Here is a 16,068-nt window from a genome sequence, read left to right as displayed (position 1 = left end):
GTAAACCTTTTCATGAGTTTTTATAACAGCGATCTTATATAGCATTTGTCCTTTTGTGATTGACTTATTTCACTCAGCATAATGCCTCCAGGTTCACCCACATTGTGAGATGTTTTTCGGATTCATCATTGTATCATTGAGTGGTATTCCATTGTGTGTATGTGTGTATGTACCAGGGTTTGTTTATCCATTCATATGTTGAAGGGCACTTAGGTTGTTTCCATCTTTTTGCTATGAATGCCAAACTTTAGTTGCAGTGGTTGTTATCTAAAGTTTATTCTGAATCTGAGATGACACATTTATTTTAATATCTTTGATAATTATCTCAAGGTAAAATGATGTGTTTAAAAATCTATGATTACATCAAAGGATGCAATTCATAGTTTTCCCATAGTTTTCTATTTCCTGTGTATTCTGTAACATATTCATTAGCAAAGTCTTCTTATATCATTCTCTAGGGTAAAGCAAGGGAAGAGGATCAATTCAAAAAACATCCCTAGGTAAGTGAGAAAATCATAATGGGAACTGAGAGCAAGGGACTGAACACTTTCCCACACAAATATTAATTATTCTAAAGCAGACGTGTGCCAAAGGCTGACTTTGAGTCCCTTATTGATCTCTCAGCCCCTTGCTTCCTTTGATTTGAACCATTTACCTTATTACATTGTTAGGTTAAGTGCTGTGCAAAGGTGCCTTTGAGACCCTCCATTCCACACCGATTGCCTCCCATGTATTCTGGAGGTGCCACTAAACTCAGTGATGGTATCAAGAAACAAACCTGAAAAAACTTTTCACTCAGGTTAAATTATTGACTAACTTTCAATTTCCTTTTGTTTGTCAGAGACACCTTATCTCTAAGGAGGCACAGACTATGCTCTCCAATCAAAAGCTGTAATTCTGTTACATCATCAGTTACCAGGCAATGCTGCTTCTTGAGGAGCCTCCTAAGTTTTCCAAGGATCACAGCATTTTCAAGTATTGAGATTCCTGAAAAAATCACAATGTCTTCATTGCGCCTGTGAAAAGTTAATTTTCCCAAATCTACAGCACTAAGTGATGCTGATTAAGATTAAAGATCTCCTGACTTGCAGGCATCTTTCCTCCACCACCTCTCCTCCCAAACACACTCACATTCACTCGACCAAACAGCTCTGTCTCCAACCATAGGAGAGACTAAGGCTCCTAAAGGGCTTAAACTTGTGTGTACACATCACTGACCAGCACAAGCTGCCTCACAACAGGGGCCAATTGAAAGGTTTTAGATGCAGTTGGATCAAATCTTTAAAGTGCAAAATTGAAATAATCCTTTTAATGAAGTAAATCTAAGTTTCAGAAGAGGACCTTCATACTAAGGAGCTGACCAGCAACTGATGATGCTATTCCTGTCAAATGCTGATTGGTTCTCAATACCGAGGTTACCCAATCCAGAGGCAATGCAATGAGTTCCTTGGCTCCTGTTATTTGGAATGTGGGTGGAGGGTCATAGGCCTCATTGAGGGAGACTTGCCTGCTCCTCTCTTACCCTGTGCTCTCCTGTTCTCCAGCATGGTGTGCTTATGGTTCCCCAGGGGCACCAGGATGGCAGCTCTGACTCTGATACTGATGGTGCTGAGCCCTCCTCTGGCTTTGTCCAGGGACACCCGACGTAAGTGCACACTTTGGGTGGTAGCTATTATGGGGTGGGATGAGTAGGAAAAGAGTTAACTTTTGTCCAGGCTATGAGAAGTCAAGTTCTTTAAAAAAAAAATTGTGGGATTTTCTTCAATGATTATCTATCGTATGAATCCAAAATTCTTTCGACAAGTGACTGGGGAACGGTCCCTGGGAAAATCACGTTTTGCTGAGGCATGAATGATGAGAAGAAGCCAGCCATGTGAAGATCTAAGGGACAAGTGCTCAAGGGAGAGGAAACTACAGGAAAAAGGTCTAAATGTGGTAGGATGTTTGCTACGTTTAAGGGAGAGGAAGAAGGCTAGAGTGACTGAGCATAGCGAGCAAGGGGGAGAGTAGCATAAGATGAGGTTGCAGAGGGAGTCAGAAGCCAAATCATTAAAGCCCTGACAGCCATGGTAAGAAATCTGAATTTTGCTTAAAGAGATATGTGAAGCCACTGGAGGGTTATGTGGAGAGGTAATTTATATTTATTTTTAAAAATAATTTTAGCTACTATGTTGAAAATAGATTGTAGGGTTCACAAATGGAGGCAAGTAAACAGTTAAGGAACATTGTAGAATTCTACAGGGAAGTCATGCTTGTGGCTTCATTTACTGGTCTAGTGATAAAGACAGACAAGTGGACAATTTTAAGATATATTTGGGATGACTTATGGATGGATAAAATGTGAGTGGGGAGGGAAAGCAGAAAATCAAACTTATCTCTAAGGATTTTGTCTTGAATAACTAGGTAGATGTCCATGCTCTTTATTGAGCCAGGGCACATCAAGGGAGGAAATTATTTGAAGTGGGAGGCTATAAATAAATGTTTTGTTTAAGCGAGGTTTGATATGTCATTGTGACATTCATGAGAAGTTATCAAGAGGTCAATTAAATATATGAGACTTGAACTTAGGGAGAGTGCAGGACTGGAGATATACAAGTTGGTGTCTGTCTTAGTTATCTAGCGCTGCCATAACAGAAATACCACAAGTGGATGGCTTTAACAAAGAGAAATTTATTTTCTCACAGTCTAGTAGGTTACGAGTCCAAATTCAGGGCATCGGCTCCAGGGTGAGGCTTCCTCTCTCTGTCGGCTCTGGAGGAAGGTCCTTGTCCTCAGTCTTCCCCCAGTTGAGTAGCTTTCTCAGGTACAGGAACCCTGGGTCCAAAGGGCGCTCTCTGTTCCTGGTGCTGTTTTCTTGGTGGTACAAAGTCCCTAACTCTCTGCTTGCTTTCCTTTCCTTTTTAACTCTTGAGAGATAAAAGGTGGTGCAGGCCACACCCCAAGGAAATTCCCTTCACATTGGATCAAGGATGTGACCTGGGTAAGGGTGGTGTCACAATCCCACCCTAATCCTTTTAATGTAATTAACAAAATTACGATCACAAAATGGAGGACAACCACACAATGCTGGAAATCACGGCCCAATCAAATTGATACACGCATTTCTTGGGGAACATAATTCAATCCGTGACATTCTACCCTTTGGCCCCCAAAAAATCACATCCTTGCACCATGCAAAACATACCTTGTCATATCATAGTGAAAGTCTTAACTCCAAGTCCAAAATAAAAAAAAAATTCCTCTTCATTTGTGAAATCTAAAGAATATAAGTTACCTGCTTCCAATGGTACAATGGCAGAACAGGCACAAGCTAGACATTTCCATTACCAGTGGGAGAAACTGGAGGAAAAGAAGGGACAACAGACACCAAGCAAGTCAGCAGAACACATTACATTAGCCCTCAAGGCTTTGAAAATAATTCTCTGTTCTCTGAGATGATTTATACAATGGACCTGCCCTCCAGCCTCTACGTATTGGCCACACTCTCCAGATTCTGAGTGGAGGCCCCTGGGCCCTGGGCTTCAGTTCTGCCTTCCAGGCCCACTGGGACAGCAACTCTGCTCCCTCAGCTTTAGGCTCACCATTCTCCTAGTCCATCTGAGTGGCAACTCCACCCTTAGAAACACCAGAGGCCGTGGCTCCAACCTTTGTAACCCCTGAGGTCATGGCCATACCTTTTGAGACTGAGGCAGCTTGGCTTCTTGTATTGTCTCTCCAGCTTCTGCTTCTTGTGTTCTTGACCTCTCTGCTCCTCGGGCCTCACACACGCATCTGCCCTGCTGGGGCAAGTGTTCCAAAGCTCTGTAGCTCCACTGATAAGTGCCCGGAGGCACCCCACTCCGCCAGGAAGCATCCTGCTCACAGGCACTCAGCTCTTTCGCTCTGTGAGATGCTTGCGCTGGTCTCCTGGTTCTGCTGCTGTTGGTTCTCTGCTGTTGCTGCTTCTTTGCTGCTGCAGGTTCTCTGTTGCGCTGGTCCTCTGCTGCTGTCACAACTCTGTCCATTCACAGTTTCAAAACTGCTTTCACATTTTAGGTATCTGTTAGAGCAGTACCCCACTCTCGCAGTACCAAATTCTGCCTTAGTCAACTAGTGCTGCTATAACAGAAATACCACATGTGGATGGTTTTAACAAAGAGAAGCTTATTTTTGCGCAGTAATGTAGGCTGAAAGTCTAAATTCAGGGTGTCAGCTCCAGGGGAAGACTTCCTCTCTCTGTCGGCTCTGGAGGAAGGTCTTTCTCTTAAATCTTCCCCTGGACTAGGAGCTTCTCTGCGCAGGAACCCCTGGTCTAAAAGATGCGCTCTGCTCCTGGTGCTTCTTTCTGGGTGGCATGAGGTCCCCAGCTCTCTGCTTGCTTCCCTTTCCTTTTATCTCTTGAGAGATAAAAGGTGGTGCAGGCCACACCCCAGGGAAACTCCCTTCACAATGAATCAGGGATGTGGCCTGGGTAAGGGTAGTGCTACAATCCCACCCTAATATTTTAATATAAAATTATGATCACAAGACGGAGGACAGCCACGCAATGCTGGAAATCACGGCCCAGCCAAATTGACACACACATTTTTGGGGGGACATAATTCAATCAGTGACAGTGTCATCAATACACGGATTGTATTAAATGCAAGAAAGTAGAGGAGGTCACATATGGAGAGACAATATGGATAGAAAACAAGAAGAGGGTCAAGGGCCAAACACAGAGGCATCTTCACGTTAAAAGTTGACCTAAGAAGAATGAGTCAGCCAGGGACACTGAGAAGGAGAACAGTGGTGTTTGTTGGAGGAAAGCTAAGAGAATGTGATGATGCACAGAAGCCAAGGAAAGAAAATTGGTGACAAGAAGGGGGGAGTGGTCAGCTCTGGTGGATACCACTAAGAAGTGGCTGAGGTGAGAACATGACAGAGAAGTGAGCACTGGGTTTGGTGGACTTGACATTGGCAGACTCAGTGGTACATCCAGGCTGGGGACTGAACTGTTCGAAGAGAGAGTGGGTGGTTAAGAAGTGAACCCAGGATTATAGATGACTCTTTTGAGTATGTGGTCTCAGGGAAGGACTGTGCTCTGGAATCAGAAAATCAACAGCACTTAAAATATAAAAGGGCCTGAAGAGAAGCTGGGAGGAACTGAGAACCAGAAATGTTTAGAGAATAGCAAGGAAGCGCTAAAGTGTCTTTGTATGCGATGTTGACTGGTTAGGCACAAAATCAGTAACTCGCACAACAAGCATTTATTATTAGTGACCTAAAATGCACCAATCGCTGCCCTAGGTGAAAAGGACAGGGTGATGAGCAAAGCAAATCTGGTCTCTGTTAGCACAAAGCATAGTAATATATGACACTTACTAGGTACAAGGCCTATAACAAGGCCTATAAATGGAAGGGTTGAAAATTCAGATATAGGTGTGTAGAGTGAAATTAGCAGAGTTCCTGTGTGACACTTGTGTCCTGACTACATTATGGTTTGGGAGAACGTGGGATGAAAAACGGGGAGTGAAAAAGTCTCAGTATTTGAAAAGTTTGCCAAGTTTAGAAGATGTGGTGGTCAGTACTGTTGAAAGCTGTTGAGAAATTGATTGAGAACCATCTATTGAATTTAGGAACTGTGAGGTCACTGTCAGTCTTCACTAAGGAGGACGCTGGCACAGCAGCTGTGGTACAAGGCACAGAACATGTAATTAATCACTTGCAGGAAGTTAGAATAGTGTCCTGGCGAAGTGCTAGGATGCTGGAGCCAGATTCCCTGAGTTCTAATCCTTGCTTCACCTGCCATGAAATATTTGACTACGATCAAGTCATTTAGCCCCTCTGGGCTTTCGTTGCTTCAATTGTAAAATGAGGAGAATTGTATCTCCTTCATGGAATTGTTCTGAGGATTAAAAGATATGACCTATGTAAAGCATTAGAAATAGTTCCTGCTACACCTTTTTTTTTATACTCTAGTCTTACATCAATACAAGCTATGATTTTTCTCTCCATCCACATATCCATGGATGCTATGCACAAAATAGCCCTCAAGTCTGCCCACCACCTTCTAGGTACCAGTCTACCACCATTGTTCAGGCCGCTGTCATCCTGTGCCTGGATTATTCTAGTAGCCCCCAAACTCGTCTCTTTTCTTCCATTCTTGCCTTTTTCCATGTCCACTTCACTGTTTACTCTGTTGTCAGTGATGTCTGAAAACATGTACAGATCTAGAATTCTATTTCTGAAATTCTTAGAGCCAGATGACCTTTAGAAGTTAGAAGTCTGGATTTTAAAAATTAATTTTCCCAACAAATTACAAACACCTGCAGTGCAATAAAAGAGAAATAACCTATAACCAAACACAACAATATTTCTACACCCAAACCTCTGAGTACTCACACTTATGGAAGAATAACAATATGTGGTATTGGAGATGATTTTCATAATAAGAAATAGCAAATGAAACAGTGAGGTAAATATAGAATAAATATTCCAATACGTTTTTCTTAGAGAAAATATTCAGTAACACTTCCAACTTACCTATGACTCGCATTAAGCTAAATATTAAGCTAATACGTATCCATGCTTATTACATCCTATTGCTTGAGGATCTCGGAGTAGTAGGTAAATCATGGTCATTATTCTCTTCATCATCAAGTTGGGTTGGACAATTCATTCTTTCCAGGAATGAAATTCACAAAGGATGAAGCAGCGCTCACTAGACTGTCATTTTAAAGCTCCTCGCAGCACCATTGCAGCTCTGTGTCAGCAGTGTCTCCCTCACTGAGGAAGCTGCGACACTCAGGCTCTGTAGTGAATGCACCTGTTCAAGGCTGTTAATGAACTGATCCCCTGTTCTCACCATGTCACCTTTGGGGACCTTTCCACCTGAGCTCTCCATGTCACCACTGCCATGCTCCTGTCACCCCAGGAAAGCCCAGCAGGGGCCTCATTGTCAGTGCTCAGTAATTTTGATGGCAGCTTCCTCTGACTTATTGAAACTTTTCCCTGAAAAACTGCCATCATATATTGAAGTTTGAGATCAGTTTCTTCTCCTTAGTGACGTGACAGTTTTTCAAACCGTCATCTGCTAGGTCATTTGCAAAGTCAGGACAGCTCACAGTCTGTGCCAAATATTTGTAAAGGTTAATTGATTAATCTTAGCATGTTAGCAATTGATTTTCTCCAGAAAGTTTTGGATTCTTCGGCATCTGCAAACTCCGGCAATATAGAGTTTAAAAACTGTTTATAGCTCTGGGCTGCTAGCCTAAAGGTCGGTGGTTCAAACCCACTAACTGCCCTGCAGGAGATAGATGTGACAATCTACTTCCATAATTATTGTTGTTGTTGTGTGCCGCTGAGTCAATTCAGATTCATAGCGACCCTAAATGACACAGTAGAACTGCCCCAAAGGGTTTCCTAGGCTGAAATCTTTGCAGCAGAAGATCCCCAGGTATTTTCTCGCATGCAGCAGCTGGATGGTTTGAACTGCCAGCCTTTTGATTAGAAGCTTATTGCTTAACCGTTGTGCAACGCGGGCTCCAAGATTCCAGCCTTGGAAACCCCATGGGGCAGTTCCACACTGTCCTATAGTGTCGCTATAAGTTGTAATTGACTCGATGGCAAGAGGTTTCTCCATGGGACAGAAGAGTCCTCGGACACAGGCTTCAATACAGATGTGTCACTGGGAGAAATTAAAAGCCATAAACTTTAGTTTTTACACAAAGTTCAGGAAGGAGTGTGTGTGGAGCAGTGGTACAGAAATAATACAATTTTACTGTTTTCTCCCATTTCAATCGACTTGATGGCAGCGGGTTTGGTTTTTTTGGTTTACTGAACTTAAGCCACTGCTAAAAAAAAAAAGTGATTAATAAACCAGACAGAAATCAGGCCTCTGGTTCTCCATGTTTTTCTTTTTGAAAATTAAAGCACAAGTATAATACTTAGTCCTTTCAGACATCCCGGATTTTGGCTTTTCCATTCATTGCCCCCTTTTTCGTTTTCATTGTGGTGAAAATATGCACCACAAACAGGCACCCATCTCACAGTCTCCGCATGGACAATTCAGTGACACTGAGCCCTGCTCACTGTGTTTGGGGAGAACCTGAGCGTTAGCACACCTGCTGTGAGAATCCATCGGAGCTTTTTCTACTCTCTCCTTAGACATCTTGAATTTTCTGTTTCTTTAAGAATCCAGTCCCAGTAAAATAAATTTTTTTCCAGCAAAATAGATCTGTTCTCCACTAAGGTTTTCATCAGATGTAATTTGGCACAATTTTCCATGTAATTTTCATCTACTTTTTTCATAGTGAACATGGACTTCTTCACCACAGACTTTTCAGATGGTTTTCACCAGTGAGTCTCACCCAGGGACAATTTGTCCCTCAGGAGGCACTTGGCAATGTCTGGAGAAATTTTCTTTGTCACAACTGGAGATGCTATTGGTATCCAGTGGGTGAGACCAGGGATGCTGCTGAACATCCACAATGCATAGGAGAGCCCTCCACAACGAGGAATCATTCAGTCCAAAATGTCAATAGAGTTACACACACTGGCTCACACTATGCTGCTTCTGAAAGTTCTAGGCTCATAGGTTAGACATACACACACCTCCCAACTCACTCTTTCATGGTTTATTTTAGCTTGTTGCCCTGCCAAAACATTAGAAAATTTTCAACTTTGTAGTTGCTTTTATTCAATCAATGCAAGTTCAAGATTTTAGCTTTTTTTCTTCTTATGCAATGGTTTTCAATATTTGCTGAGTTCTTGGTCATCAGCATCTCTGCTATCTTTCAACTACTTGCCTTTATGTTGTTAAGTCATACATGGAGGTGACTGCCACAAGTATTTTTAACTCTAATGCCTCAAAGGCCTGCAGTGATTCTATATTCTATACTTTAACATCTGACGTGTCCTTTTATTTTTATGATTTTAAACTACGAGGTTATTCTTTAACTTTTTTTTTTTTTTGACAGTTTCACAGTTCATAGTCAATTAAACTTAAAAACAAAACCCAGAAGAATGTACAGAAGCATGTATGGTACATCAGAACTCTGAACCCTTATCTCATCAGGTCAGATTTGCCAAATGAGTTTTGGCACCAAAGTTAAAAAAATGTTTTTTTCTTTTTGTTTTCAGAAATTTTTGGATTTTGAAATGTAGATAAGGGATAGGGTACTCGATCATGTATTAGATCATGGTATTAATCTGCTCGAAACGATAGTTTTTCAGTTCCTATTACATTCGATATAAATCCACAATCCTAACATCACCTACAAGGCTTTAAGTACCTGGCTCCGTGTGATTTCTCCAGCTGGATCTTTTCTGTCCCTTTCCCTTCACTCTCTGTGCTTCAGTGAGATCTTCTGGCTTCTTGAAGAAGCTCATTGATTCTTTCGAGGTTTTGCACATGGTATTACCTTTACCTGCAATGTGCCTCCCTTTTAGCCCAAACTCCACACACACCCCACTCTTTCCCTAGCTCACATCAGCTTAGTATTTCATGTTGTCTGTTTTGGTTATCTAGTGCTGGTATAACAGACATACCACAAGTGGGTGGCTTTAACAAACAGAAATCTATTTTCTCACAGTTTAGGAGACTCCCAAAAAACCAAACCTGTTGCTTTCCAGTCGATTTTGACATAGCGACCCCGTAGGACAGAGTAGAACTGCCCCATAGGGTTTCCAAGGAGCACCTGGTGGATTCAAGCTACCAACCTTTTGGTTGGCAGCCCTATATAGCTCTTGACCACTGTGCCACTAGGGTTTCCATTTAAGGGACTAGACATCTGAAATCTGGATGCTGACTCTAGGGGAAGGGTTTCTGTCTCTGTTGGCCCTGAAGGGAAGTTCTTGTGTCTTTGAGTTTCTCTTTTGGGAGATCTAAATGTGGCTTGGCATTTCTCTTCCCCCATGTGTGCTTGTTGTTCAGTCTGCTCTTTTTATGTCTCAGAAGGGATTGACTTAAGACACACCCTACAGTCATACTGAGTCATTAACATAAAAAAGAAAACTCATTAGGATTTACAACGCATATTTGGGGGGACACAATTGAATCCCTAACATCATCTTAAATGTCACTTTTCAGAGCGTTCGTCCTTCTCTGGCACCCTAAGACAATCTAGCTCATACCATTTTCCTCTGTACAGAAGGCCACACTTTTCCTTTTCTGACAGTTGTCACTCCTGTATAATGTCTTGTGTGTTTGGGTTTTATGTGGCACTTTCACTACAATTTCAGCTCCCTGAGTGGAGGAGAGAATCTGATTTTCCCTCCCTTGGATTCCCAGGGGGCAGCACAGGGGTCACAGGTCAGGACTACAGAAGTGTCTACAGAATGGAGGAGGTGGGGAGTGTTCAGGGAAACTGGTGAAAAGCCATGGGAGGTGAAAGGACGGGAGGCTTCCGGAATGGGTGGTATAGACCCGAAACCAAAAACCAAACCCGTTGCTGTCCAGTGGATCCCGACTCATTGCGACCGTATAAGACAAAGTAGCACTGCCCGGTGGGGTTTCCAAGGAGCACCTGGTGGATTTGAACTGCCGACCTTCTGGTTAGTAGCCTAGCTGTTAACCACTAGCCAGCAGGGTTTCTGCAGACGGCAGGGATGGGGGCAAATCCTCACCTGGCCCCGACCTGGAGGTCTCCCGCCCAGTGTCTAAGCAGGAGAGGATCACAGGACCCGGGACCAGGCGGGCGCCCTCCGCCCTGCGGGGCCTCAGTCCGGATCAGGCGGGTGAAAGATGAAGCCGCACAGGCCGGTGGCTTGGTGTTGGGGGTGGAGCCCCTCAGGGGTCGTTAGTGCCGCCACCTCGCGCCAGGGGCCCCTGACTGATGGCTTCGCAGTCAGTTTCTTCCCGAGAGGCTGCCGGTGACCGGATGTTTCCTGTCCCCACAGCACGTTTCCTGCATCAGTTTAAGGCCGAGTGTCACTTCACCAACGGGACGGAGCGGGTGCGGTTTGTGGAGAGACACGTCTACAACCGGGAGGAGCACATGCGCTTCGACAGCGACGTGGGGGAGTACGTGGCGGTGACGGAGCTGGGGCGGCCGCAAGCCGAGGCCTGGAACAGCCAGAAGGAGATCCTGGATGACAGGCGGGGCCAGGTGGACACTGTGTGCAGACACAACTACGGGGTTGTTGAGAGCTTCACGGTGCAGCGGAGAGGTGAGCGCTGGGGGGGGGGCCTGTGTGTGTGTGTGTGTGGGGGGGGGGGCAGAGGGAGGCAGAATGTGTGTGGCGGGGTGCAGGCTGGGCTGTGAGGGGCAGAGGGAGGCAGACTGTGGTGTGTGGGGTGTGGGTGCAGGAGGGGGGCCCTCAGGTTGTCCTGGGGCCACTGTGGGGAGAGCTGAGGGGGAGGCGAGATGGGGGAGGCAACATGTGGGATAATGTGGGGCTCCTCCCAGGCTGTCCTTAGCACAGGACCTTCTCAGCCATGAATCCCTGAAATAAAAAGGCTGTGTTGTTTGTTTGTTTTGTTTCCGTAAGTATTTCACTGAGGAGAAAGTACCACAGTAGTTTATTTATCTTTAGGGGGGTGGAGGAGAAGGAAATTCTGAGCCACCTCTGACCTTTCTGAGGCTTCTTTTAGGCCTAAATTTCTTGCTATTTTTTTAATGTATATATTTTTACATGGTTGAAATAATTCCCAAACTAGCTTTTCTGAACTATAAATTTTTACTAACATGCTGATGTTGCAATTTTTATAATACTATATTATTCAACTAGGTTCATATTATTGTTTTTTTATGGTTGTAACACGATTTACCCCACAGTCTCCTTCCTTAGGTCTTTTTTTAAAAAAAAAATACTGCTGAATATTTATTTGAAATTTTCATTTTTTATTTTTAATTTCTATTTATTTATGAGGCTCTTAAATGTGTTTTCATATATTTATTGGCCAATTTTAATTACTACTCTAAGAATTATTTAGTGACTGCTATCTCAAAAAAAATTTTTTTTTTTTTTTATCTCTAGGGTTCTAGCTTTTTTTCAGAGAAATGGGGTCTCTAGGAAGTAAGACTACTAACCTATTGCTGCTGTTTGATTCTGCATTTTCTTCACTTTGTGGTTTATACTTTGACTGTTATTTTCAATGTTAATAATTTAAACATTTTGATTAAATGAAATGCTTTGCAAAATTGTTGGTAATGATTTACTATCAATCTTAAATCTACCACTTTGTGGTATTGTGAAAAAGTTGTCTCCCGAGTTTCTCCTTCTTTTAAAAAAATAATTGTATTTACTGAGGATCTGCTAGTCTCCAAGACTGTCCAAAGCCTTAAGCATATATATTAACGAGCCCCAGACCATGCCCTGATTTCAAATGTCAGTTTGGGAAGAGAGACAGTTGTAAAAGGGTAACAACTCCAATACTACATATGTTTGTTTTGAAAAAGGAGAGACATTGAACAGAGGACAGTACACATTAGAACTTTTTGGAATGAATGACTTCCCTTATGACTTTATCCCACCAGACCCCCCTGCTTTCCTTGGGACTCAAGTCACAGAGTTAGAGAATCACCTCTGTCTATTCCTGCCTCCCAGTGGTAGAACCATTTCTGTGGCTCTGAAGGTGTGAGGGCATCAAGATAGCATTCTAGGACTTCATGCTCTGATCTCCCCACCTATCCCACTGCTGTTCCCCAATCTCTCCACACTACTTTAAATCACCTTTTCTCTCAGAGTAAACATAGGACTTCATGCTCTTATGTCCTCACCTATCCCACTGCTGTTCCCTAATCGCTCCACACTACTTTGAATCACCTTTTCTCTCAGAGTAAACAAAGAGAATAAGTAACAAACATATATTGAATACTAAGTCCAGTCACGATTTTATGTATTTTAATTGCATCAATTCTCACATAACACTAAGAGATAAGTTAATATTATTATTCCTCACTACAGGTGAGAAAGTTGAAGCACCAAGGAATTAAAAAACCCTCCCAGGAACATCCAGTAAGAGGCAGAGCCTGAATTTGAACCCAGCCACCTTGGCACTCAAAGCCACGCTTTTCATTAAACACTATATGCTTTACGAAGATTATAACAGTGAATAACTGTTTCAATTATCTAAAAACCCACAATGTTACCAATGTCTCTCAAATCTAATGGTTTAAGTTCAAGGCCCCTGACATACTGACTCGTATGGCCACATGGCCAACTTGAGGGAGACCCGAGCAAGACTTGGGAGCCTTGGTGGCATAGTGGTTAAGAGCTCAGCTGCTAACTAAAAGATTGACAGTTCGAGTCCACCAGCCACTCCTGGGAAACCTTGCAGGGTTGCTATGAGTCAAAATCCACTAGACAGCAATTAAAAAAAAAAAAATATGTCAGACTAGGTTTGAAGAGAGACAAAAAGAAAGCCAAGAAGACTTACTATGACTTCCTCACTTATTCTCTCTGCCTTTTCTCTCCTAGTTGAGCCTGTGGTGACTGTGTATCTGGCAAAGACTCAGCCCCTGCAGCACCACAACCTCCTGGTCTGCTCTGTGAATGGTTTCTATCCAGGCCACATTGAAGTCAGCTGGTTCCGGAACGGCCAGGAAGAGGAGGCTGGGGTTGTCTCCACAGGCCTGATTCAGAATGGAGACTGGACCTTCCAGATCCTGGTGATGCTTGAAACCATTCCTCAGAGTGGAGAGGTTTACTCCTGCCAAGTGGAGCACCCAAGCCTGACAAGCCCTGTCACAGTGGAATGGAGTGAGAAGCTCTCTGACCTCAGTAGTTCCTTACTCACCAAGAACGGGGCTTTGCTTATCCCTGAGTGTAGGGTTTCTCCTCTTCCTGCCCCATGTTTTCATTTTCTCCATGTTCTCTTCTGCTTCAGCACAGGTCACTGAGGGTAGTATCTCTGTGATTCTTTCCACAAATACCTATATCCCCTGGGGAGACAGTTATTCCTGGCAGGCAGAAATGAGGTTGTTCCTGTTTTGAACCTTCTCATGATATCACAGGGCATGGTCACCCTCTTGGCCCTGGGTACCAGACCCCTGCTTCCTAGGCTGGGCTTCTAGTTCCTGTGCTGTTGCTCTGAGTTGTATAGATGGTCACTGTGATCTGAGGAGAGAAGCGTCGTCTACAACGCAGGGCCCTTCCTGACCTGAGGGGAATGCGATCTCAGCTCTGCCCTTTATTAGCTCTGTCACTCTAGACAAGCTACTGAACCTCACTGAGTCCCAGGCTCCTCACACATCAGATGTGTGGTCAAACCTCACGTCAGGGTGTGATATTAATGAGTTCAGTGCCTCAACCTTGTACCTCCTCAGTGAGATTGTGAAAACTTTGTTTTCCTCGAGTGACCAGTTATTCTATTTTGCAGAACAGACTTCTTCCCCCATTCTCAAAGCTCTGAATCTCAGAATCTCAATTAGAGAAGTTGGATTTGGGGTAAAAATCACTAAAGCTGGCTTCTTCTCTTAGGGGCACAATCGGGATCTGCACAGAGCAAGATGCTGAGTGGAATCGGGGGCTTGGTTCTGGGTCTGCTCTTCCTTGGGGCGGGGCTGTTCATCCACTTCAGGAACCAGAAGGGTAAGGAAGCTGGTGGTAGCTGGGGTTCCCCATGGACTCCGCTGAGGAGGAAATAGGGCTTTGTTCAACTTATTTTTCTATAGAGCAAGTATCTTGTATAATGCTTTTGTTTTCCTGTCAATCCCAAATTTTGGGGCATTCAGAAATAAAGAACCCGTTGTTCTTTTGTCAAAGCACAGGGGTCATAACCTGTGGCAGGTAAAAGAAAGGCTACTGAGCATGGAGATCTTGGCTCAGGATCCTGGGGCAGATGAAAGAGGAACTACTGAAGCTAAATAAAATGATACTGGATTTGTGTGGCAGAAGCTTCACAGATTGCAGGCTCTCCGACTCTGCCCTCTTTTCTGCCATTATGTGATGTGGGTTGTGGTGTTAGAGAAATCTCAGGTGTGGCAGAAGCTTCACAGATTGCAGGCTCTCCGACTCTGCCCTCTTTTCTGCCATTATGTGATGTGGGTTGTGGTGTTAGAGAAATCTCAGGTGGGAGACCTAGAACTGAGGACATGGTGTGTGGGGACAGATGTGCCTCTATATCTTGTAAACATACATCTTCTTCTCTCTTCCCCAGCACGCTCTGGACTTCAACCAACAGGTAATACACTTTCATTGCCTTTTACAATGAGATTTGGTTCTCCTAGAATTATAGTAGAGGAGATAAGACAAGAGACAGAAATATCAGGAAAGACTGAATTCAGACTTCTGATCAGGCAGTTTGTACTGAGATTCTTCTTTCTGCTTAAAAGCCCTGTGCTCTAGAGTAGCGTTGGGTCACGGAGACTTAAGGCATTTGTTTCTTTCTTCTGACTGCATTGCTATAACCTGAGGGTCTGAGAGAGGGGAAAAAGCATTTGTTCATAGAATTAGGTTTGGAAACCACACTGCTCTCTGTCTTGTTCAGGATTCCTGAGCTGAAGTGAAGATGGTGACACTCAAGGAAGAACCTTCTCTCCCAGCTTCTTCACAGCACGAAAAGATTTGAGCTTCACTCTTATTCTTCCGTGAAGAGAATGCTTCTTCAGGATCTGGCTCACTCCTGGTTCACTGGCCGTATAGAAAATGTTGTCATTGATGAGTTTCTTCAGTCCCTGGCCTTAGCCTGTAGGTCCCGGATGTTGCTTAGAGCACCTTGTGTTCCTTTTTCCCCAGTTTCCTTTTTATTCATCCTTACTCCTCCCCATGTATCTGAACTCATTGCTCACATTGCTTCATAAAAGTTTTCTCAAATAAACATGGAGTGAAAATCATCTTTTTCCTATAGCTTTAAGAAAAAGAAATAGAAATAAGAGAGAAAATGAGGATTGCATTGTAATACAGTAATTGCTTTCACTTATATTCCTGAATTTTGGAAATATGTACATCCAGAAGATTTCCTTGCCTGTTATTTTTTGGGTTTTCTGTGTCCTGTAAGGAACATTTCACTGTGCTAGGAGAAGGCCCTTTAATGCACCCAGATCATGGTGCTCTCCTTCACCTGTGCATCATCAAAGATAAATACACAGGTCCCTTTCTACCATGGGCTACAGATGGGAGAAAACAAACATGAGAAACTGTGGTGTCTGGAACTAAGGTTAT

General features: G+C 43.5%; 1 protein-coding gene across 2 annotated transcripts; it reads left to right on the top strand.

The window, feature by feature from the left end:
* The first annotated feature begins 1,502 nt into the window (after positions 1 to 1,502).
* Positions 1,503 to 15,740, top strand: LOC100659676 (DLA class II histocompatibility antigen, DR-1 beta chain-like). 2 transcript variants are annotated; one of them, XM_064285209.1, is made up of 6 exons: positions 1,503 to 1,645; positions 10,861 to 11,130; positions 13,384 to 13,665; positions 14,386 to 14,496; positions 15,065 to 15,088; positions 15,395 to 15,740. In XM_064285209.1, exons 1-6 carry the CDS (start codon positions 1,546 to 1,548, stop codon positions 15,406 to 15,408), a joined length of 801 nt encoding a protein of 266 aa, XP_064141279.1. In that variant the 5' UTR covers positions 1,503 to 1,545; the 3' UTR covers positions 15,409 to 15,740. The 2 variants fall into 2 exon arrangements, with proteins under 2 accessions (XP_064141279.1, XP_064141272.1); XM_064285202.1 differs by lacking the exons at positions 1,503 to 1,645; positions 15,065 to 15,088 and having other exon boundaries at positions 10,782 to 11,130.
* Positions 15,741 to 16,068: the final 328 nt, after the last annotated feature.

The sequence above is a fragment of the Loxodonta africana genome, chromosome 1, assembly GCF_030014295.1.
Source record: "Loxodonta africana isolate mLoxAfr1 chromosome 1, mLoxAfr1.hap2, whole genome shotgun sequence".
In the NCBI taxonomy this organism is placed as follows: Eukaryota; Metazoa; Chordata; class Mammalia; order Proboscidea; family Elephantidae; genus Loxodonta; species Loxodonta africana.
The sequence above is the reverse complement of the archived record's forward strand: the minus strand, read 5'-3'. Positions and strand labels throughout refer to the sequence as shown.

Bases quoted from the DNA above. Each gene is read 5' to 3' on its own strand.
- LOC100659676 (XM_064285209.1), top strand. From the start codon at position 1,546: ATGGTGTGCTTATGGTTCCCCAGGGGCACCAGGATGGCAGCTCTGACT. The intron at 13,666-14,385 runs GTGAGAAGCTCT...TTCTTCTCTTAG, and splicing joins CCCTGTCACAGTGGAATGGA to GGGCACAATCGGGATCTGCA. The intron at 14,497-15,064 runs GTAAGGAAGCTG...TCTCTTCCCCAG, and splicing joins CCACTTCAGGAACCAGAAGG to CACGCTCTGGACTTCAACCA.